General features: G+C 44.8%; 1 protein-coding gene across 1 annotated transcript in view; it reads left to right on the forward strand.

Moving 5' to 3' along the window:
* The window catches only part of LOC124779271 (serine/arginine repetitive matrix protein 2), an 874,478-nt gene that overhangs the window by 753,193 nt on the left and 98,309 nt on the right, over positions 1-22,976 (forward strand). Inside the window, exon 10 of the mRNA XM_047253700.1 lies at positions 19,568-20,003. Coding sequence (XP_047109656.1) covers positions 19,568-20,003 — 436 coding nt within the window. The remainder of the gene's footprint in view (positions 1-19,567; positions 20,004-22,976) is intronic.

Raw genomic sequence — 22,976 nt, forward strand, 5'->3', positions numbered from 1 at the left:
TTCATCCAGTCCCAAACATGCTCAATGGGGGACAGATCCGGAGATCTTGCTGGCCAGGGTAGTTGACTTACACCTTCTAGAGCACGTTGGGTGGCACGGGATACATGCGGACGTGCATTGTCCTGTTGGAACAGCAAGTTCCCTTGCCGGTCTAGGAATGGTAGAACGATGGGTTCGATGACGGTTTGGATGTACCGTGCACTATTCAGTGTCCCCTCGACGATCGCCAGTGGTGTACGGCCAGTGTAGGAGATCGCTCCCCACACCATGATGCCGGGTGTTGGCCCTGTGTGCCTCGGTCGTATGCAGTCCTGATTGTGGCGCTCACCTGCACGGCGCCAAACACGCATACGACCATCATTGGCACCAAGGCAGAAGCAACTCTCATCGCTGAAGACGACACGTCTCCATTCGTCCCTCCATTCACGCCTGTCGCGACACCACTGGAGGCGGGCTGCACGATGTTGGGGCGTGAGCGGAAGACGGCCTAACGGTGTGCGGGACCGTAGCCCAGCTTCATGGAGACGGTTGCGAATGGTCCTCGCCGATACCCCAGGAGCAACAGTGTCCCTAATTTGCTGGGAAGTGGCGGTGCGGTCCCCTACGGCACTGCGTAGGATCCTACGGTCTTGGCGTGCATCCGTGCGTCGCTGCGGTCCGGTCCCAGGTCGACGGGCACGTGCACCTTCCGCCGACCACTGGCGACAACATCGATGTACTGTGGAGACCTCACGCCCCACGTGTTGAGCAATTCGGCGGTACGTCCACCCGGCCTCCCGCATGCCCACTATACGCCCTCGCTCAGTCAACTGCACATACGGTTCACGTCCACGCTGTCGCGGCATGCTACCAGTGTTAAAGACTGCGATGGAGCTCCGTATGCCACGGCAAACTGGCTGACACTGACGGCGGCGGTGCACAAATGCTGCACAGCTAGCGCCATTCGACGACCAACACCGTGGTTCCTGGTGTGTCCGCTGTGCCGTGCGTGTGATCATTGCTTGTACAGCCCTCTCGCAGTGTCCGGAGCAAGTATGGTGGGTCTGACACACCGGTGTCAATGTGTTCTTTTTCCCATTTCCAGGAGCGTAGTTGAGTCCTGCGCCACTCCATATACTGTCCTAATGATTGTGTTCAGGTACTGCCTAGCTAATTGCTCAGTGGAGCCGTGTATTTGCTTATATAAATGTTTGTCGGATGGATGTCTACTTCGGAGCTATTATATTTTCGTGATATCAGGTGGATGTAAACATATTGCTTACCGAGTGCGCCCTCTCTGGAACTCAGACTAAGCTACATGGTCGAGTCACATTAATGTCACTGCTGCCTACGTTCGATGCCAACGTGCAACAACCATCCACAGACGGCACATGGCACTACTAGCAGTGGAGGGTATATAAAGTGTGTCGGGGTTGGGGGGGGGGGGGGGAGGATGTGGAAAACAGTGCAGTCATTGTCATAATGCAGAAAAGGAGCGATTTATCTGACGTCCAAACGGGCATAATCATTGGCATGCGAAGACCTGCGGGTCATAATCGAAGCGATAGTAGAAGAAGTGAAAGTAGATTAGTTTCCATCATCACACGAGATGTCGAACATGAAGAAGTCGCTACCTGTTGTGTTTCGGGACTACCCACACCAATTTAAAAAGGCCATTGGACTGAGGTAGCAGCGGAAATGATTTATCTGCGTCAGACGACTAATCCAAACGATTTCCGTAGCCACCAAATCACCAGAGACGAGTGCTGGGCGTATCACTGTAACTCAAAGATGCATACAGAAACTTTGTAGCAAGCAAATCTCCGTGTTCTGACCCTGATGGGCTAGTCGTCTCTGACTGACCGCCATGTCAACCTCTCCAAATGGCCATATCCTTGGCAGTACTGAGAAGCGAAACGGGGTCCTCTGACGAGCAGCCAGACACGTTGAACAGAGCTACGGAGACGGACGAAACTTTATAAACGTTTACCGTAAATGCGCGATTCTCACCCATACAAATTTGTCTGTATAGCCATCCTTAGGAACAAAAAAATTTAGTATTTTTTTAGTTACTATCCGTCTGACGACACAATTTTCGAACTGGGCAGCAACGGCAGCAATTTCAGATAAAAACAGTGTCTCTTTCTAGTGGACTGTTTACACTGAGATGACAAAAGTCGTGGGATATCTCGTAACACCGTATCGGAACTTCTTTTGCCCGGCGTATTCTGTGCACGGACTGACCTCTCGAATATGTGCCATAAATGTTCGATGGGATTCATGTCGGGCGATCTGGGTGGTCATATCAATCACTCGAATTGTCTAGAATGCTCTTCATACCAATCACGAACAATTGTGAACGGATGACATGGCGCACTGTCAACCATAAAATGAATGGCTGCAAATGGTCTCCAGGTAATCAGACATAACCATTTCCAGTCAATGATCGGTTCAGTTGAACCAAAGGATTCATTCCATTCCATGTAAACACAGCCCACATAATTATGGAGCCACCATCAGTTTGCACAATGTCTTCTTGACACTTGCGCCACAAAAAAATGGCTCTGAGCACCATGGGACTCAACTGCTGTGGTCATAAGTCCCCTAGAACTGAGAACTACTTAAACCTAACTAACCTAAGGACACCACACACATCCATGCCCGAGGCAGGATTCGAACCTGCGACTTGCGCCACACTCGCATCCTCCCATCAACTGTTACCAACTGAAATCGAAACCCATCTGACTAGGCCACGGTTTTCCAGTCGACTGTGGTCACACATTGATTTCTGCGGTTAAAATCGTTGGATGTGAGGTCCGTCAGTTATTCCAAACACCGTTTTTTCTCAGTACCCAAACAGTGGGTTTTCGTTTCTATTTATCCTGCAATGTGAACATTTTTGTTGAACGACTATAAAATTATGCGCATCTTTAGTTCAAACAATAGATCGTTTCTTTTAGTAAATACCTTTACATTTGGTGTGCATGAATTTTCTGGGTCACTTGTGTGTTAATTACTACAGGTAGCTTGCCATCTGCAACCAAACGATGTTGATGAGAAATTTTTTTGCTGGGACTTAACCTATCTTCTAGAATGTAATTTAGTTTGTCGCGATATTTTCACGCGTATATTCGTTTTTCCTTACGTTTTCATGAGGCAAGCACTTCCATTCTCCGCATCATGCTGAGGTGTTGTGATGCACACGTAACTATAACAAGTATTTTCCACAAATAACGTAGTAAAACACTTTTCACTTCACCAAATTACAGTGTGATTGTGGTTTGTTGTGTGTCCCAGCCCAGTCAGTATTCATCTCTTCACCAGAGAGTTCGGCGCCAAATTTGAATTTTGTTTGCATTTTATCTTTGTGTGTGTGTGTGTGTGTGTGTGTGTGTGTGTGTGTGTGTGTGTGTATGTAGACTTTATCTGTTTGTGCTGTTTTTATTTGTAAAGTTCGTTTAGTGTGTTAAATAGTGTGCCCTATTTAACACATTAAAGTAACTTTACAAATAAAAACAGCACAAACAGATTAAGTCTACACACACACACACACACACACACAAAGATAAAATGCAAACAAAATTCAAATTTGGCGCCGAACTCTCTGGTGAAGAGATGAATACTGACTGGGCTGGGACACACAACAAACCACAATCACACTGTAATTTGGTGAAGTGAAAAGTGTTTTACTACGTTATTTGTGGAAAATACTTGTTATAGTTACGTGTGCATCACAAAACCTCAGCATGATGCGGAGAATGGAAGTGCTTGCCACACGAAAACGTAAGTAAAAACGGATATAGGCGCGAAAACATCGCGACAAACTAAATTACATTCTAGAAGATAGGTTAAGTCCCAGCAAAAAAATTTCTCACCAACATCGTTTGGTTGCAGATGACAAGCTGCCTGTAGTAATTAACACACAAGTGATCTAAAAAAATCATGCACACCAAGTGTAAAGGTATTTACAAAACGAAACGGTCTGTTGTTTGAAATAAAGATGTACATAATTTTATAATCATTTAACAAAAATGTTCACATTACATTACACTAAAATTGCTACACCAAGAATAAATGCAGATGATAAACGGGTATTCATTGGACAAATATATTATACTAGAACTGATATGTAATTACATTTTCACGTAATTTGGGTGCATAGATCCTGAGAAATCAGTACCCAGAACAACCACCTCTGGCCGTAAACAGAGCCTGGATGGCGTGTACAGGTACAGCTGCCCATGCAGCTTCAACACGATACCACAGTTCATCACGAGTAGTGACTGGCGTATTGTGACGAGCCAGTTGCTCGGCCACCATTGAACAGGCATTTTCAATTTGTGAGAGATCTGGAGAATGTGCTGGCCAGGGCAGCAGTCGAACATTTTCTGTATCCAGAAAGGCCCGTACAGGACCTGCAACATGCGGTCGTGTATTATCCTGCTGAAATGTAGGGTTTCGCAGGGATCGAATGAGGGGCAGAGCCACGGGTCGTAACACATCTGAAATGTAACGTCCACTGTTCAAACTGTCGTCAATGAGAACAAGAGGTGACCGAGACGTGTTACCAATGGCACTCCAACCTTCACGCCGGGTGATACGCCAGTATGGCGATCAGAGAATACACGCTTCCAACGTGCGTTCACCGCGATGTGGCCAAACACGGATGCGACCATCATGATGCTGTAAACAGAATCTGAATTCATCCGAAAAAATGACGTTTTGCCATTCGTGCACCCACGTTCGTCGTTGAGTACACCATCTCAGGCGCTCCTGCCTGTGATGCAGCACCAAGGGTAACCGCAGCCATGGTCTCAGAGCTGATAGTCCATGCCGCTGCAAACGTCGTCGAACTGTTCGTGCAGATGGTTATTGTCTTGCAAACGTCCCCATCTGTTGACTCAGGGATCGAGACGTGGCTGCACGATCCGTTACAGCCATGCGGATAAGATGAGTATCATCTCGACTGCTAGTGACACGAGGCCATTGGGATGCAGCACGGCGTTCCGTATTACCCTCCTGAACCCACCGATTCCATATTCTGCTAACAGTCATTGGATCTCGACCAACGCGAGCAGCAATGTCGCGATACGATAAACCGCAATCGCGATATGCTACAATCCGACCTTTATCAAAGTCGGAAACGTGATGGTACGCATTTCTCCTCCTTACACGATGCATCACAATAACGTTTCACCAGGCAACGCCGGTCAACTGCTGTTTGCGTATGAGAAATCGGTTGGAAACTTTCCTGATGTCAGCACGTTGTAGGTGTCGCCACCGGCGCCAACCTTGTGTGAATGCTCTGAAAAGCTAATCATTTGCATATCAAAGCGTCTTCTTCCGGTCGGTTACATTTCGCGTCTGTAGCACGTCATCTTCGTGGTATAGCAATTTTAATGGCCAGTAGATCATGAACGAAAACCCACTGATGATGGCACAGTGGTGCCGAAACATATTTGGGTACTGAGAAAAAATGGTGTTTTGCATAACTGGCGGACGTCACATCCATCAATTTTAACTGCAAACACGTACAACACAAGGAGTTGCAAATCAAAATGATGAATATTCTACGGTTATTTCATGTAGCGTTGCATGTCTGTTAGCCCTGGCAATTCTATGCTAAGGTCGCTTCTCTCGGTCTTTAAGCCAAGGCCGAAAGCCATTGCTTTGTTCGTGGTCAGAGGAAATTCCTAAAAATTCGGTATTCTCAGCACACTCTTGACGCTGTGGATCACGAAATACTGAATTCCCTTACGATTTCCGAAGTGGGATGTCCCATGTGTCTGCCGTCCACGGCGGCCGAGCGGTTCTAGGCGCTGCAGTCCGGAACCGCGCGACCCGCTGCGGTCGCAGGTTCGAGTCCTGCCTCGGGCATGGATGTGTGTGGCGTCCTTAGATTAGTTAGGTTTACGTAGTTCTAAGTTCTAGGGGACTGCTGACCTCAGATGTTAAGTCCCCTAGTGCTCAGAGCCATTTGAACCATTTTGTCCCATGTGTCTAGCTCCAACTACCATTCCTTGTATTCCACGTTGAGAGTCTGTTCATTCCCGTTCGCGCTGCCAGGATCACGTCGGAGACCTTCTCACAGGAATCACTTGAGTACAAACGACAGCTCCGGCAATGCACTGCAGTCTTATACCTTGCGTATGCGACACTACCGCCTTCTGCATATGTGAATATTGCTATCCCATGACTTTTATCACCTCAGTGCACATAATTTGTACCGCTGAAAGAACTGTGCTCAGAAATAAACTGTATTACTTTTACGAGCACAGAAAAAAATCAAGACTGTTAGCCAAGTATAAAATGAAAATATAAAATGCTAGCAGACGGAGCAGGGTGTGGTCGTGTTATAGGCTGCTATACCGCTGTGGGGTATGAAGGTCACACAAGTTACGAGTTTACATTTTGTTACGGACGATAAAATTCGTGAAAGGCCAAATGTTTACGCTCGTTGGTCTCGAATGCCGTCGCTGAGGAGCCCAGGTTGTCTGCCATTCATAACAGCAAGAAATGCCGCCGGACCAGACAGCACCACGTTTTAGCTGCGCCTCGCCTCCGCGAGATAACAAGGTCACTGGCAACGCTTCGCAACGAACGGCCCTCCGGCTGTGGTTAGACCTGCCCGGATTCATAGCTGCAGAAGAAGTTGCTGCATTGCAGCCTTTCGTGATACACATCCACGCTGGTGCTGCATCTTTTATAATGTCGTCTATTCATGTCCCATCAGATCGTCGTCTTGGTCTCTTGTAATCTCTTACAGTCCAGCAAAGAACTTACTTGCTCCAACCAGCACCCATTTTCTTTGCTACATGTGCCGCCCACCTCCACTTCATTTCGTTTACAAACCAAAATTACCACACTTTTTCAGATATTTTGGGAAGCAGTAAATCGTGTCCCCAGTTCTCTGAACAGTCCTCTGCAGGATATTCTTAAGTTCACGCCACAAATAATTCATATTATGTGCTCTTGGACTCGGGAAACTACAGCTTGTCTCAATGAGCTCCCCTAAATAATAATCTCGTGTGGCGTTATGGAGTGACAGTAATCCAATTATGCTAGCTGTCTTCTTTATATAACCTATGTCTGACAAATTAAGCATTGCAAATAAAGATTTGTTTTCCACTTCAGCAGTTCTCTGATATGCTCCTCCCAAATGAATTTATTATCAAGTTGTAATTCCAAGAATTTACCGCTGTCAACCTCTTCTGTCTGCTTATTGTCATGTTTTAGACGTATAGTGGGAGGTAACGTAGTGCATACACAAGGTGTTAAATAAAAAGTATTCCATATTTTAGACCAAAATAAAAAAGAAACTCCAGTAAATATGAGCGCTAAAATGCATACATTAATATTTATGAGCACTTATTCATCTTCACCAGTGCCAACATTCCCTTTATTGTAAGCTCTTCTCTGTTACAAATGACTTAGAAGGATGCAGTAAACAAATAAGTGGAAAATTTGCGGTAAGGACAGTCCCTTAGAACTACTTAAACCTGACTAACCTAAGGACATCACACACATCCCCGAGGCAGGATTCGAACCTGCGACCGTAGCGGTCGCGCGGTTCCAGACTTAGGCGCCGAGAACCGTTTGGTCACAACGGCCGGCTACAGAAGTCAAATCCGGAAAACGGGCCGTCCAAGGTGCAGGTCCTTGGCTTCCAGTCCAACGATTTGAAACAATTCGTGAACACATGCTATAGTACTTCGTGCACTATGGGCTCGACATCCATTATATTGGTACCACAGGTTCCCGCTACTCTGTAGAGGAACGTCTCCTAGCATCCGTGGAAGATTATTAGCCGTCTGCTATATTTGTGTGCGTTCAGCGCTCCGTCTATGAAAAACGAGCCTTTGAGCCGATGGTCGCTACCCCACACAACACGTTTACACTCCGTGGACGCTGACGTTCCACCTGACGAAGTCAACCGAGATTGTCAACAGGCCAATAGTGCATATTTTGGTGGTTTACCTAGCCATGATTGACAAATGTTTTCATCACTAAAAAAGATACATGATACATCTGGACCATCCTGTCTTAATGCTCATGTACAGAATTCAGGCGATTCCCATAATTGTTCCCATGCACGTCTTGATAGAAATAAATGTGATAGGGGTGGAATCTATGTCGATGGAGAATGCGTACAATATTTGCCTCACTCATGCCACTTTCTCGTGCGACTGTGCGTTAGCTAACGTGCGGATTAACTGCAACAGCAGCAAAAGCGTTTATTTCCCCCCTCTTCTGCCTTCACTTCTTTCCTTCTGTGCCGGCCGGTGTGGCTGAGCAGTTCTAGGAGCTTCAGTCTGGAACCGCGCGACCGCTACGGTCGCTGATTCGAATCCTGCCTCTGGCATGGATGTGCGTGATGTCCTTAGATTAGTTAGGTTTAAGTAGTTCTAAGTTCTAAGGGACTGATGACCTCAGATGTTAAGTCCCATAGTGCTCAGAGCCATTTGAAACATTTTTTTCCTTCTGTTACGTTCGTCTACGTATTACACTACCACTTTTATGTGACTGGCTGCAGAGATTCGTAAATAACTGCCGCGATGGTTGACGTCTGTTGGGATATCTTGCCGCATACACAGTATATGAACGAACTGCATTCTTCCTACACTCTCCATACGCCATAAGCATGTCGAGTTTTTCTGAAATGGTAAACATCGCTCATTCATGACCTGCTGCTTGGACTGCCACACAAGTCACAGTGTGCTCATGGAACACGCAAGCACACTGTAAGCAAACATAACAACACCGTACCTAGCAACTACGCAGGTAGAACAACACAGACAAGCGTTGGTGTGGAAACTATTCACAAAACGACACCTCGTAAAATCCTCCAAAAATGCCACTGACATTCTAAATTAGCCTAATTTTAGTTTGTTAATATCCATAGGTATTGTTATGTTCAAAAAGTGTATGTTCGTACACTTTCTAAGTATCATCACGATCTGTTTATTGGCTAACAGTAAGAGCCCTTGATAACCAATCCATCCTGTGAAAACCGCACATCAATAGCACTTTCCATTTCCACATTATTTGCAGTGCAAATTTTAGGTGATTCACCCTGTATACAGAAGAAAAAATAAATGTCCTAAGATGGATCCTGTAACGGTACTTTGCGGGCAGGCGCGTCAATTAGCATCATATTAATTAAAATCGGGGATAAATAGATTTTATTTTGGAAAAATTAAAAAGGGGAAAGTAATACGAAACTTCAATAACTGCACAGTATTACTAAGAAACAATATAATGAAAAGTAATAAAAAGCAAAGGAGCAAAGACCAGGCGGGACAGAAAGATATAGGGGCGAGTTTGTTTTTTAATACATATAAAAGAACATGTAACACATTATTGAGCTCTCTACCTTCAGTTATCGCGATCGGGCTAGTAGATGAAAAAGTGGTATGCGACTGCGAAATTCGTTAAGGGGATTATTTAAAGACTCTTCAAGCACGTTTAAAATACATTACGTGTGATGAAGTGATCAGAGACATTTACTGTCGGGTGAAGTGAAAATGATTCCGAAAATATAATTCGAACTTGGAGTTAGCTGGGAAAAATACTCTTGGGGAAACTATTATGGTTGTGGAACCCACGAACGTTGTACGCAACGGAAAGCTATAGTTGACGTAATTCTGCATTTTATAAAATTGTGAAACGCGTGTGCGCGGAACATTAAGAGAATCTTATCCTTGGACGGTTGTGGGGGTAACTGATACAAACAACGCGCCAGCATAAAAATAGTTCGCTTATTAACTACCAGATATTAATTAACGGGGACCTAAAATACTAAAAACAGTGCATACACCGTTAAATTGAACCCTGCGTGTGAAATACAATCACATCGAACATTTCGAGAGCGAAGAACAGACATTTAAGTGCCGAATTGAGAGCCTGGGTCGTGTCGATGTTTGGACATTATAACATTATATGACACGCGTTATTCAGAAAACGATATCGACCATTTTAATACTGAAATGAAGGATAGGATCATCAGCTACAATCCCGATTCATATTTCATATCTGGTTAGTGAAAAGAAAAGTGTTAATAAACAAACTACATTTCAATTATATCCACGATTTTTGCTTCATTACGTAGTCTTGACTACATGATAAACAATATCTGTAGAAGTTGTATACAACGCATCGTCATAATATTTAGCCAACCAATACTGTGGGACACCAAAAATGTAAATGCACGAAATTGTTCTTACAGCGGATGTATAATGTATCAGTGCGACGAACTATATTGAGAAACTGAACATCCGTTACGTACTTGCATGTTTATCTGCGAAAATGGTCCTTGTCGGTACATCAGCATAGAGTTCGAATAGAATCGCTGGAACATTGCAAACCATTCAGATTAATCGAACATCTGAATACGCATAATGCTGCTACCACCAGGATGTGTTCTTTCTCCTCACCCCCGTGGCAGTAATTGAATTAAAAGTCAGCCGGGAATAACATTTAAATCAATTGACGACCATTGAGCTATCAAACGTCCACTGCCATGTATGAAGGCGAGTGACACCACGAGTGCTAACGTCGATCGAGGGGTGTCGTCGTGATCGTATTGAATGACACTGAGCGGTCACAACCCTTATGGAACACCACATGTAATTAGTTCGTAGTCGGATGATGACTGATACCTTAATAAAGTACTCTTCCCTGTTGACATACTTTGTTGCGTGTTAGAGAGACGCTATTTGAACCATGTTGCAGCATTTGCTGTTAGACTGTAGCATTCTAATTTACTTAGAAGTCAGCATCAGAAACGCGCTGCATCGAACGACAGACTTCCTGCCGCCCGGAAAGCATTTCTCTTGTAGACAATCCCACGGGAGATAGCAGCGCGCGCCCTTGACAGGCACTTTGACGCAAGCCACAACACCTGTTGCGGGCCAGCCCACCCGCACGGCCTCGGCTGTTCCGCCCAGGGCACTAAGCGGACGTACATAGGCGGCTGCCGGCCGCTGCTCGCTTTGGCGGTGTTCGGCGCGGCTGCGAGCGGCCAACGCGCTCCGTCGTCACGCCGCGGACCGCGTGGGCCACAAACTGGTTCCCCGGGTGATCTGCATCGCCACCAAGTAAGGCCGCCGCAACACAACCCCACCCATTGTTCCGGAGGTCCCTCCGTCGCGGGAGCTTCTCGCGTGTTGTACTGCATCCAGCCGACACCTGTTCTCGCCTTATCGACCACGTATCGAACACGTTATTGCTTTTTAAGTTCATCTCTTTCCCTCGACTCCATTAATATCCTCTTTTATTCCATCATTTTGATCCTCCGCAGTGATATCGCCATTAGCAGCAACAACAAACACTGTGACAACAAGAACAACCATTTGCATCCACTAGTGGATGAAGGCCTCTCCTAGACTAATTCACAGCTAGAAGTCAGTGTTATGCTGAGTGTTTTCTATTACCTACCGACCATACAAATGATAGTCCGACGTAGCCCAGCTTCTTTCTTTTCTCTCAACACGCAACAAATAATTTACTGGGTTGTTTTTAGGCTGCCAGCCATCAGAGCCCAACAGGCAGCACAAACAACGTGCCCTACGAGCGTTACCGGCAAGAAATGGCCGTTATGCGACCCACGTACCACATGAAGAAAATACACTACTGGCCATTAAAGTTCCTATACCAAGAAGAAATGTAGAAGATAAATGGGTATTCATTGGACAAATATATTATACTACAAGTGAAATGTGATTACATTTTCAAGCAATTTGGGTGCATAGATCCTGACAAATCAGTACCCAGAACAACCACCTCTGGCCGTAATAACGGCCTTGACACGCCTGGACATTGAGTCAAACAGAGCTTGCATGGCGTGTACAGGTACAGCTGCCCATGCAGCTTCAACACGATACCACAGTTCATCAAGAGTAGTGACTGGCGTATTGTGACGAGCCAGTTGCTCGGCCACCATTGACCAGACGTTTCCAACTGGCGAGAGATCTGGAGAATGTGCTGGTCAGGGTAGCAGTCGAATATTTTCTGTATCCAGAAAGGCCCGTACAGGACCTGCAACATGCGGTCGTGCATTATCCTGATTAATTGTACGGTTTCGCAGAGATCGAATGAAGGGTAGAGTCACCGGTCGTAACACATCTGAAATGTAACGTCCACTGTTCAAAGTGCCGTCAATGCGAGCAAGACGTGTAACTAATGGTACCCCATACCATCACGCCGGGTGATACGCCAGTATGGCTATGACGAATACACGCTTCCAATGTGCGTTCACCGCGATGTCGCCAAACACAGATACGACCATCACGATGCTGTAAACAGAACCTGGATTCATCCGAAAAAATGACGTTTTGCCATTCGTGCACCCAGGTTCGTCGTTGGGTACACCATCGCAGGTGCTCCTGTCTGTGATGCAGCGTCAAGGGTAACCGCAGCCATGGTCTCCGAGCTGATACTCCATGCTGCTGCAAATGTCGTCGAACTGTTCGTGCAGATGGTTGTTGTCTTGCGAACGTCCCCATCTGTTGACTCACGGATCGAGACGTGGCTGCACGATCCGTTAGAGCCATGCGGATAAGATGCCTGTCATCTCGACTGCTAGTGATACGAGGCCGTTGGGATCCAGCACGCCGTTCCGTATTACCCTCCTAAACCCACCGATTCCATATTCTGGTAACAGTCATTGGATCTCGACCAACGGGAGCAGCAACGTCGCGATACGATAAACCACAATCGTGATAGGCTACAATCCGACCTTTATCAAAGTGGGAAACGTGACGGTACGCATTTCTCCTCCTTACAAGAGGCATCACAACAACGTTTCACTAGGCAACGCCGGTCAACTGCCGTTGGTGTATGAGAAATCGGTTGGAAACTTTCCTCATGTCAGCACGTTGTGGGTGTCGTCACCGGCGCCAACTTTGTGTGAATGCTCTGAAAAGCTAATCATTTGCATATCACATCTTCTTCTTCCTGTCGGTTACATTTCGCGTCTGTAGCACGTCATCTTCGTGGTGTAGCAATTTTAATGGCCAGTAGTTTAGTAATCTAAACCTCATTCGCTGATGACTATCAAATGGTTCAAATGGCTCTGAGCACAATGGGACTCAACTGCTGAGGTCATTAGTCCCCTAGAACTTAGAACTAGTTAAACCTAACTAACCTAAGGACATCACAAACATCCATGCCCGAGGCAGGATTCGAACCTGCGACCGTAGCGGTCTTGCGGTTTCAGACTGCAGCGCCTTTAACCGCACGGCCACTTCGGCCGGCGATGACTATCAGTCATGGCACATATTGTAAGAAGGAATGAAGAAGAGCGGATAGCTACTCCCTCCACCACAGGAAACTAATCTAACAGTCTCTCACTACTTCCACCTCAGCAATACCTACGATGTAATATCACGGCTAGCAGAATACTCACGACGAAGTATAATGGGCTGTGGACAACAAAGCACACCAGTAGCTTCAGAAGAAGGCGTCTACAACCGTGGCTGAAACATCGATTTTATTTTATTCAGTGACAGCTACATAAAAACAGCACCGGCCCCTGAAAACTTATACGTTAAGTACGTCACTGTTTATCTGAACACCTCGTCTCCTAATGTTGTATAGGTGTTGTAAATAATTTATGTTATGGTAAGATTTACAAGAGTACCTAGTGAACCGACACTCTTCGATTTTCTTCATACTTGTGACATTTGGTTGTTAGTGACCGGACGCCAGTTCCCTAAAGCAGTACGATGCATTTCTCAAAATAACTCGGAAAAATCACTTTCAAAAATCAAAATATTTCCGACAGCTGGTAAGTAGAAAACATTTTGGTTTTTGTACATAGTCGGCAGAAGCATGGAGTGCGAAAGATGAAGCGTTAGACTCCTTACACAAATATTGGATCATAATTTTAATAAAACAATATTTTTAATTACTGGTCCTATTAAATTAAATTAAAATTTGACACAGACATGTGAAATTCCTTATTGTTAAGTGAATTTTATATGCGTCAGTAAAATACTGTTCAGGTTCTAAAAGCAGTATTTTATTTTACTTTTGATGTTTAGAATTTTTGTACGAAATTTTAATTCATTGTGAATACTCACGTTTTCATGTAACTAGTGATTACAAAGAAAACGTTTATTTTATTAAAAAATTAATATTCAATATTTCTAACTAAACATTTCCATTTGTTAAGAAATATGGCATTTAAATAAAGAACAGTTGCCACAAGGGAGTTTCGTACCTGTGACTTCATGATTTTAAGGCCCTTATGGAACACACTCAGCTGCTAGCGACTATGTTAACAAATTAAAAGTGTTTGGTACTTAAATTCCTCGCTACTGGGCTTAGATTCAAGAATTAAAAGTTTACACTGATGGTCAATACATTGAGATTAAAATGCTAAATTTAAAAAAAAAGTGGAGTGAGCGATCAGAAAATTTTTAGAACATGTTCAAAATGAATACTAATTTCAGAAAGGGAAATACAAATATCTCACTGAGGATAGGACAAAAAGGAGTGGAACAGGTTTCGGAAAAGTAAAACAAACAAACAAACAGTGTCTTGTATAAGGCGGAACACTCACCAATAATACTATACATGTTACAAAATATCTGAAATATGAGCAACACCCAAAAACTCAATATTAAACGCCTAGAAGTGTTAAATCAGTCCCACTGGAATGTGAAAATGATGGTAGACTTTTTTTGCTTAATATAGTCCAAGTGCTACATCGAAAGAAATGTGTCGCTGTGTTGCTGTGATGGAATAAATAATAAATTATTCGATATTGTAGGGTATATTCGAGTAGTACAGCATATTCTAAACATATTCTAGTTAAAAATTACTCGAAACAAAGAGAAATTGTCTTTATTCTCGCTTTTTTAAGCGAAACGAAAACAAGCGATGCACTGAAAGCCCATGGTGTAAAGTATGTGCTACAAACGAACACTGTGAGTTTAGTTTATTCCCTGTGCTAGGAAAAAAAATACAGGGTTTTTATTTTATCTGATGACATTGAAATATCTAGGAAATTTATGATTAAAATTTGTTCGTCTCGGAGGGGAATACCCAATGATACCAAATTCGACCCACCACCTCATCTCGTGTGTGGGGAAGGGGAAACAACTTTGAAATTTTAAATGAGAACTCCCATTTTTATTACAGGTTCGAATTCTACGGACAAAAATACGTAAGTTTTTAGAGTGAAATTTTCAGTCTACAGCGGAGTGTGCGCTGATATGAAACTTCCTGGCAGATTAAAACTGTGTGCCGGACCCAGACTCGAACTCGGGACCTTTGCCTTTGCGGGCAAGTGCTCTACCAACTTTTTTTTTTTTAATCTTATTTTGTTCGCTTTTGTTCGTTGCATCTGCTCAGGGCGGACGTCGTAAGACAACCGTTTAAGTTCGTTATTGATCGATTAACTCAGTTTTTTTTTATTACAGAGGGCACGTAACCCTCTGACCGAACACGCTGAGCTACCGTGCCAGCATCAACTGAGCTACCCAAGCACGACTCACGCCCCGTCCTCGGTAGAGCACTTGCCCGCGAAAGGCAAAGGTCCCGAGTTCGCGTCTCGGTCCGGCACTAAGTTTTAATCTGCCAGGAAGTTTCATACATAAGTTTTGTCTGAAATATTTCTTTTTCTTCGTTTCACGACAGATGGCGCTGTAATCGGAAAAATCAGTATGGGTAGAAAACGCTACTTTTTTAAAATACAGTCCAATGACACTTGAATTAACCCCCCACCTCCACGCTGCGAGGGTACGTCAAACATTTTCCGGCAAGACGAAAAAAAGACTTCACGACGCGCCATTTGGTCGTATAGTGAACTACGATTTAAAACAACAGACAGCGCTGCGCAGTCAGAAAAAGGCTCATAGATTCGTTTAACATTAAGCCTAAAACAAGGTTTAGCGTTACCTATGAACAACGACGTGGACGTCGTAAAAAAAAAAAAAAAAAAAAAAAAAAAAAAAAAAAAAAAAAAAAAAAAAAAAAAAAACTAGTGGTAAGGGGTTATCGGACCAAACTGCTGAAGTCATCGGTCCCTAAGCTTATGCACTACTTAAACTAACTTACGCTAAGGGCAACACACACACCCATGCCCGAGGACCGTGATAAGATGCCTAGACCGCGCGGCCATCCCGCACGGCACGCAGACGTCTTAGTTCGCTACACGGCCACAATGCCGCGTGAAGCAGTCCCCAACTCGTTTTGTCGGAAGAATGCAACGTTGACGTTGTGGTTACCCATTAAAAGTTATGAAATAATTTCCTGTCCTACCCTCGCAGCGTGGAGGTGGATGGTTAGTTCAAGCGTCATTGGATAGCATTTTGAAACACAAGGTTTTCTGCCCATCTGTCGAGAAACGAAAAAAAAAAAGAAGTTCAGAGAAAGTGATGTATTTTTGACCGTCGAATCTGAATCTGTAATAAAAAAAATGGGGGTCCTCATTTAAGATTTCAAAGTTGCCCTCACTCTGCTACACAGGGGGCGGGTTAGGGGTTGAGTTTCGTGTCATAGGATGTCCCCCTCCGACACAAATAAATTTCAATTGTAAATTTTGTGGATCCGAAATGATGTTTTTGAGATACGAGGCGTGTTTTTTAAGTACGTACCGTTTTGAAATTAAAAAAAGTCGTGCTAAAATATCTCAATACTTTTATTTTTACGTGAAAGCCTGTACCTTCATCTGCGCACTGACGCCATTACAGTCTGATACTTCCTTGTTTACGTTGTGTACTGAGTGTTTAAGATGCCTCCGATAATCGTGAGTTCCGCCGAAGTTGTGAAGTACGGGCTGTTATAGGATTTCTTATTGTTAAAGGCCTAAAAGCGATCGATATTCATCGTGAGATCTGTTTTTGCTGAGTAAACATTATGAGTGATGGAATGGTAAGAAATTGGGTGAGAGCATTTAAAGATGGCCGCAAAAATGTGCATGATGAACAACGGAGTGGGCGTCCTTTGGTCGTTAATGAAAGTTTGGTGTAGGAACTGGACAATAAGGTGAGACAAAACAGACGCTTTACGATTTCCTCCTTGCGGGATGACTTTCCTAATGTTTCTCGTAGTGTTTTGTACGGCATTGTGACCGAGCACTTGAATTACCGAAAATTGTGCGCACGTTGGATACCGAAAATGTTGACGGATGTGCACAAAACCAAACGTTTAGACAGTGCACTGACTTTCCTTGAGCGGTACTACAACGACGGTGATGATTTCTTAAGCATAATTGTTACGGGCGATGAAACATGGGTGGCCTACGTCACAGCAGAATCAAAGCAACAGTCCATGGATGTTGAGCAAGGGCATCGTTTTGCTGCAAGACAATGCCCGTCCGCATGTGGCGAATCAGACCAAATATCTCATCACATCTTTTCGATGGGAACCTCTAGATCATCTGCCGTACAGCCCCTATCTTGCGCCCAGGGACTATCATCTGTTCCTGCACTTGAAGGAATACCTGGGCGGTCAGCGTTTTCAAGACGATGACGAAGTCAAAACAGTGGAGATGGAGTGGTTAACAAGACATGCGGCAGACTTCTATGAGGAGGGTATTCAAAAACTGGTACAACGTTATGACAAGTGCTTCAATATTGACGGAAACGGGTGATCAAAAAGTCACTATAAATTTGAAAACTTAATAAATCACGGAATAATGTAGATAGAGAGGTAAAAATTGACACATATGTTTGGAATGACATGGGGTTTTATTAGAACCAAAAAAAAAAGTATTGCTAGACGCGTGAAAGATTTCTTGCTCGCGTCGTTTGGTGATGATCGTGTGCTCAGCCGCCACTTTGGTCATGCTTGGCCTCCCAGGTCCCCAGACCTCGGTCCGTGCGATTATTGGCTTTGGGATTACCTGAAGTCGCAAGTGTATCGTGACCGACAGACATCTCTAGGGATGCTGAAAGACAACATCCGACGCCAATGCTTCATCATAACCCCGGACATGCTTTACAGTGCTGTTCACAACATTATTCCTCGACTACAGCTATTGTTGAGGAATGATGGTGGACATATTGAGCATTTCCTGTATAGAACATCATCTTTGCTTTGTCTTACTTTGTTATGTTAATTATTGCTGTTCTGATCAGATGAAGTGCGATCTGTCGGACATTTTTTGAACGTTTGTATTTTTTTGGTTCTAATAAAACACATGAGATTCCAAGCATGTGTGTCAATTTGTACCTCTCTATCTACATTATTCCATGATTTATTCAGTTTTCAAATTTATACTGACTTTTTGATCACCCGGTAGATTAAGGTACAGGCTTTCATGTAAAAATAAAATTACTGAGATATCTTAGAAGGTCTTTTTTTTTTAATTTCAGAACGGTTCTTGCTTAAAAAACACGCCTCGTATTTTCATGTCTTCAGATAAACCCTGTTTAAGGACTGAGCAGATTCACCGCACTCGCAAATATTCTGGTTGTGTACATAGTTCCGCGTAGTCAGCGCGTACACAACTTTCCCACTAGAGTGCGCCTCGCTAAGCACAACAGCGCAGGCGCAGCGCTCGTCCGTCTCTGCACTACGAGTTGGCGCTGCCATAGAGACGGACCAAATTCTGCTTCCGCCGATCCGCGTATTAATATGTAATGCAGCCAATGTGATTGCTGCTAACATAGAACCTTTTCTCCTTGCGGATCACAACCACGCAGTGATACATGAACGCGCAGAAGATAAACGGCAGAAGATAAACACGCCACAATAAGAGCACGAGACATACTGCTGACACTCGCCTACTTTGTTAGAGCGACAAGTCAAATAATCTGATGGTGAGTGTACTGAAGGCCTTACAGTACGCACACCACAAATCTGATCTTCAAAAGCGATTTTTTCGAGTTGTTTTAAGAATTGCGTCATACTGCTTTGGATATTGATATCCACCCACTAACCTTTATACGTCATAAGTATGAAGAAAGTCGAAGAGCCCCTTCTGTAAGGTCCCGCCGTTAGAGCGCCGATAGTTAATTTATTGCAAATACAGCCGTCTTCCTCTACATGTGCATCCATACTCCGCAAGCCACCTGACGGTGTGTGGCGGAGGGTACTTCGAGTACCTCTATCGGTTCTCCTTTCTATTCCAGTCTCGTATTGTTCGTGGAAAGAAAGATTGTCGGTATGCCTCTGTGCGGACTCTAATCTCTCTGATTTTATCCTCACAGTCTCTTCGCGAGATATACGGAGTAGGGAGCAATATACTGCTTGACTCCTCGGTGGGAAGGTATGTTTTCGAAATTTCAACAAAAGCCTGTACCGAGCTACTGAGCGTCTCTCCTGCAGTTTTCCACTAGAGTTTATCTATCATCTCCGTAAGGCTTTCGCGATTACTAAATGATCCTGCAACGAATCGCGCTGGTCTCCATTGAATCTTCTCTATCTCTTCTATCAACCCTATCTGGTACGGATCCCACACCAGTGAGCAGTATTGAAGCAGTGGGCGAACAAGTGTAGTGTAACCTACTTACTTTGTTTTCGGACTGCATTTCCTTAGGATTCTTCCAATGAGTATCAGCCTTTCATCTGCTTTACCGACGATCAACTTTATACGATCATTCCATTTTAAATCCTGACGACGCTCGTGTGTTTACAGAGCGAGGAGGACGACGCGCCCAGCGACGGGTACCGGGGGCAGCACCGGGGCTGGGAGAGGCAGCGCCGGCGGCAGCGGGAGCCGGACGCGGGGGCGGAGCTGCCGGAGGCGGGGGAGGCGCGCCGCCACCCGGAGCCGCCCCCGGACTACTCGCCGCCCACGCCGTCGCCGTCGCCGCCGCTGGAGGAGCGGCCGGGCGCCAAGAAGGTGTTCCAGCGCACGCGCTTCTCGGCCGACATCCCGCCTCCGCCGCAGCCGCAGCCGCCCCCGCAGCAGACGCACAAGCGATCCATCGGCGAGTCGTTCCGCAAGCTGGTGGGCAAATTCCGCACCTCCAGCTCAGAGCGCAAGAAGCAGCAGCAGCAGCGCAAGGGCGGGAAGCAGCGCGCCGGGTCAAGGTCACCGTCGCCTTCGCCTTTCAACAGCAACAGCACAGGTGAGCGCCTGCATAAACGGACCTACGTTTTTCTTTTTTTAAAAAAAAAATAAAATGTGGGAGCCCCTCCACGCACGCATAAGCATGGTGACCAACTCAAAAAGTCTACTGCCACCTCTGCATTGTTAGTAATTATAATCGAGGAGATCGCAGGAGCGAGGAACTTCGATGTTATCCGTACTTTTGGGTAAGGTTACCCATTAATATGGGCGCATTTGGTTGATAGAAGTGGTCGAAAAAGCTTGACAGAGTCAAGCTTGAAAGAAGAGCGGCTTTTAAGGGCAGAGGAAGAAAAGTGCCAAGGCAAGTGCCAAGGGAAAAAAACCTCTGCGACAGTGTCAGGTTGGGTAGTAAGGGCAGTAGCGGTTTCTTGCTATCTGCGACAGATCGTGCAAGGTAAGGCTATGTTAGTGGTTGGGTATCATGCATCAGTACCATAGGAGCAATGCCAGATTGTCATAGAATGATCAGTCCTGTCGAGGAGGTGAGCGCCGCAGCTGCTGGCGCCGACGTCGTCTCCTGGGCCAGCTGCTGCTGCTGCTGTCGCTGCTCCTATGTTGCTGCAGCTGGGCTCGTATGGATTCTCCTGGGCTCGCTGCAGTGGCTTCGTCCCTGTAACAAGGAAATTAGTGCGGCAACGCACGTACGGACCTACGCACAGGCTGCTGGAAAAAATTAAAAATTAAATAAAAAGTGGTCTTCGTGTTTGGCTCTGAGCACTATGGGTCATCAGTCCCCTAGAACTTAGAACTAATTAAACCTAACTAACCTAAGGACATCACACACATCCATGCCCGAGGCAGGATTCGAACCAGCGACCGTAGCGGTCGCGTGGTTTCAGACTGAAGCGCCTAGAACCGCTCTGTTGTAGTGGTGGTGATGGTGGTGGTGGTCGTGGTGGTGTTGGAGTCGTAATGTATTGGACTGGGCGTACAACAGCAATGTATCTACCGCCTGTACTAAAATATTACCTACATCTGCATGACTACTCTTGCAGTTCACAATTAAATTATCATCCAAAGGAAATACTGACATCAGCTGCTAAAGGTCATTGGAATACACCAGTGGGGAAATTTGAAAATTTGTGCCGGACCGGGACTCGAAAACAGACTTTCCTGTTTGTCACGAACGGTCTCGTTGACCGCCTCGGCCATCCGGAAACGGTTCCTCACCACCTCAAATTTCCAACTTATCCACAAAGTACTGACGTCGTGTCCTGCCCATTATCTTCGTTACTCGCAGCAACACACTGATTCCTACAAGAATCTGAGCATGTTTGCGCGTCTGCACTGAAGGAAGGGATCATTCGGCCATCTCGTCCCAGTTACCCTAGTTATATATGTGTGGCGTATGTTCTTTCGGACATGTTTGAAAGAACAGACACTACTTACATATCACAATTAATTTCCCGGCAGAAGTTTCATCGAACCACCTTCAGTCTATTTCTTTACTGCTCCATTCTCGGGCAGAGCGCCTGAAAAACGAACGCTTAAATCTTTCCGTGCGAGCTCTGATTTCCCTTGTTTTATTATGATGATCAGTTCTCCCTATGTAGGTGGGCACCAACTAAATACTTTCGCATCTGGAGGAGAAAGTCGGTGATTGAAATTTCGTGGAAAGGTCTCATCTTACTAGATAACGCCTTTGTTTTAATGAGTGCCACTCCAACTCACGTATCATATCCGTGGTACTCTCTCCCCAGTTTCGCAGACCTTCTCTGAACTTTATCGATGTCCTCCGTCAGTCCCATCTGACGCAGATCTCACATCGCGCAGCAGTACGCCAGAAGGGAAAGGATAAGCGTAGTGTAAGCATTCTGTTAGCAGTCCTGTCGATTCTATCAGTAATACGCAGTCTTTGGTTCGCCTTCTCTACTAACATTGTTTATGTGACCTTTCCAATTTAAACTATTCATAAATGTATTCTCTAAGTCTTTAGTTGAACTTACAACGTTTAGATGTGTTTGGTTTATCGTGTAACCGAAACTTAACGGATTCCTTTCAATACTCCTACGAATGACCTCACAGTTTTTATTACTTAGATTCAATTGCCACTTTTCGCAACGTACAGATATCTTGTCTAAACCATTTTCCAATTGTTTTTCAATTTCTGATCATCTGCAAACAGTCTAAGAGGGCTACTCAAATCGTCTCTAAAGCCGTTTATACAGATTCGGAACAGCAGAGGTCCTATAATACTTCCCTGGGCAAAGCCAGATATCACTTCCGTTTTAGATGATGACTTTCTGCAATTACTACTAACTGTGGCCTTGCTGACAAGAAATCACGAATTGAGTCGAAAAATTGAAACATGGCAGAATAATTAAACCTGAACAACAACTGAAATATAAAACTTCCATAAAAGCGAAAATATACATTCATATCCACACACAAACGCGGGCGCTCAGAAATACAAAAAATCACTCGAATTTGTCAGTTGGAGAAAAAAGCTGCGGAAAGAACTAAAACAGTACAGCAGATAGTTGTGGCTGTCTGATCGCTCAGATAAAAAGGATTAGTCAGTCACTGTGCAACACACTAAAATCTCCAGATAACACCTTAAGCGAGAGTTCACATGCAACTCAAAATTTTAAAAGCTTTAATCTACTCGTTTCGTCATCGACTAAAATAGAGTGCAAATCCCTCTTAAATGTTCTCCTGTTAATTCATGACAGTCAAAGAGTGTTCGGTAAAATGTGACGTAGTGAGTTGTTAAAGAAGGAAAAAGGAAAGCAGATTGGTGTTCAATGTCCTGTCGACAACTAAGTCATTAGAGGCAGAACATAAGCTAGGATTAGGCTAGGATAGGAAAGGAATTCGGTCTTGCCCTTTCAATGGAACCATCCTAGCATTTGCCTCAAGTCGTATTGGGAAATAAAGGAAAACTAAAATATAGATGCCAGACAGGGATTTGAACTGATGTCCTCCCGAACACGAGTCCAGTTTGCAAAATTGAACTGTACACCACAGGCTC

This window comes from Schistocerca piceifrons, chromosome 1 (assembly GCF_021461385.2).
Source record: "Schistocerca piceifrons isolate TAMUIC-IGC-003096 chromosome 1, iqSchPice1.1, whole genome shotgun sequence".
In the NCBI taxonomy this organism is placed as follows: Eukaryota; Metazoa; Arthropoda; class Insecta; order Orthoptera; family Acrididae; genus Schistocerca; species Schistocerca piceifrons.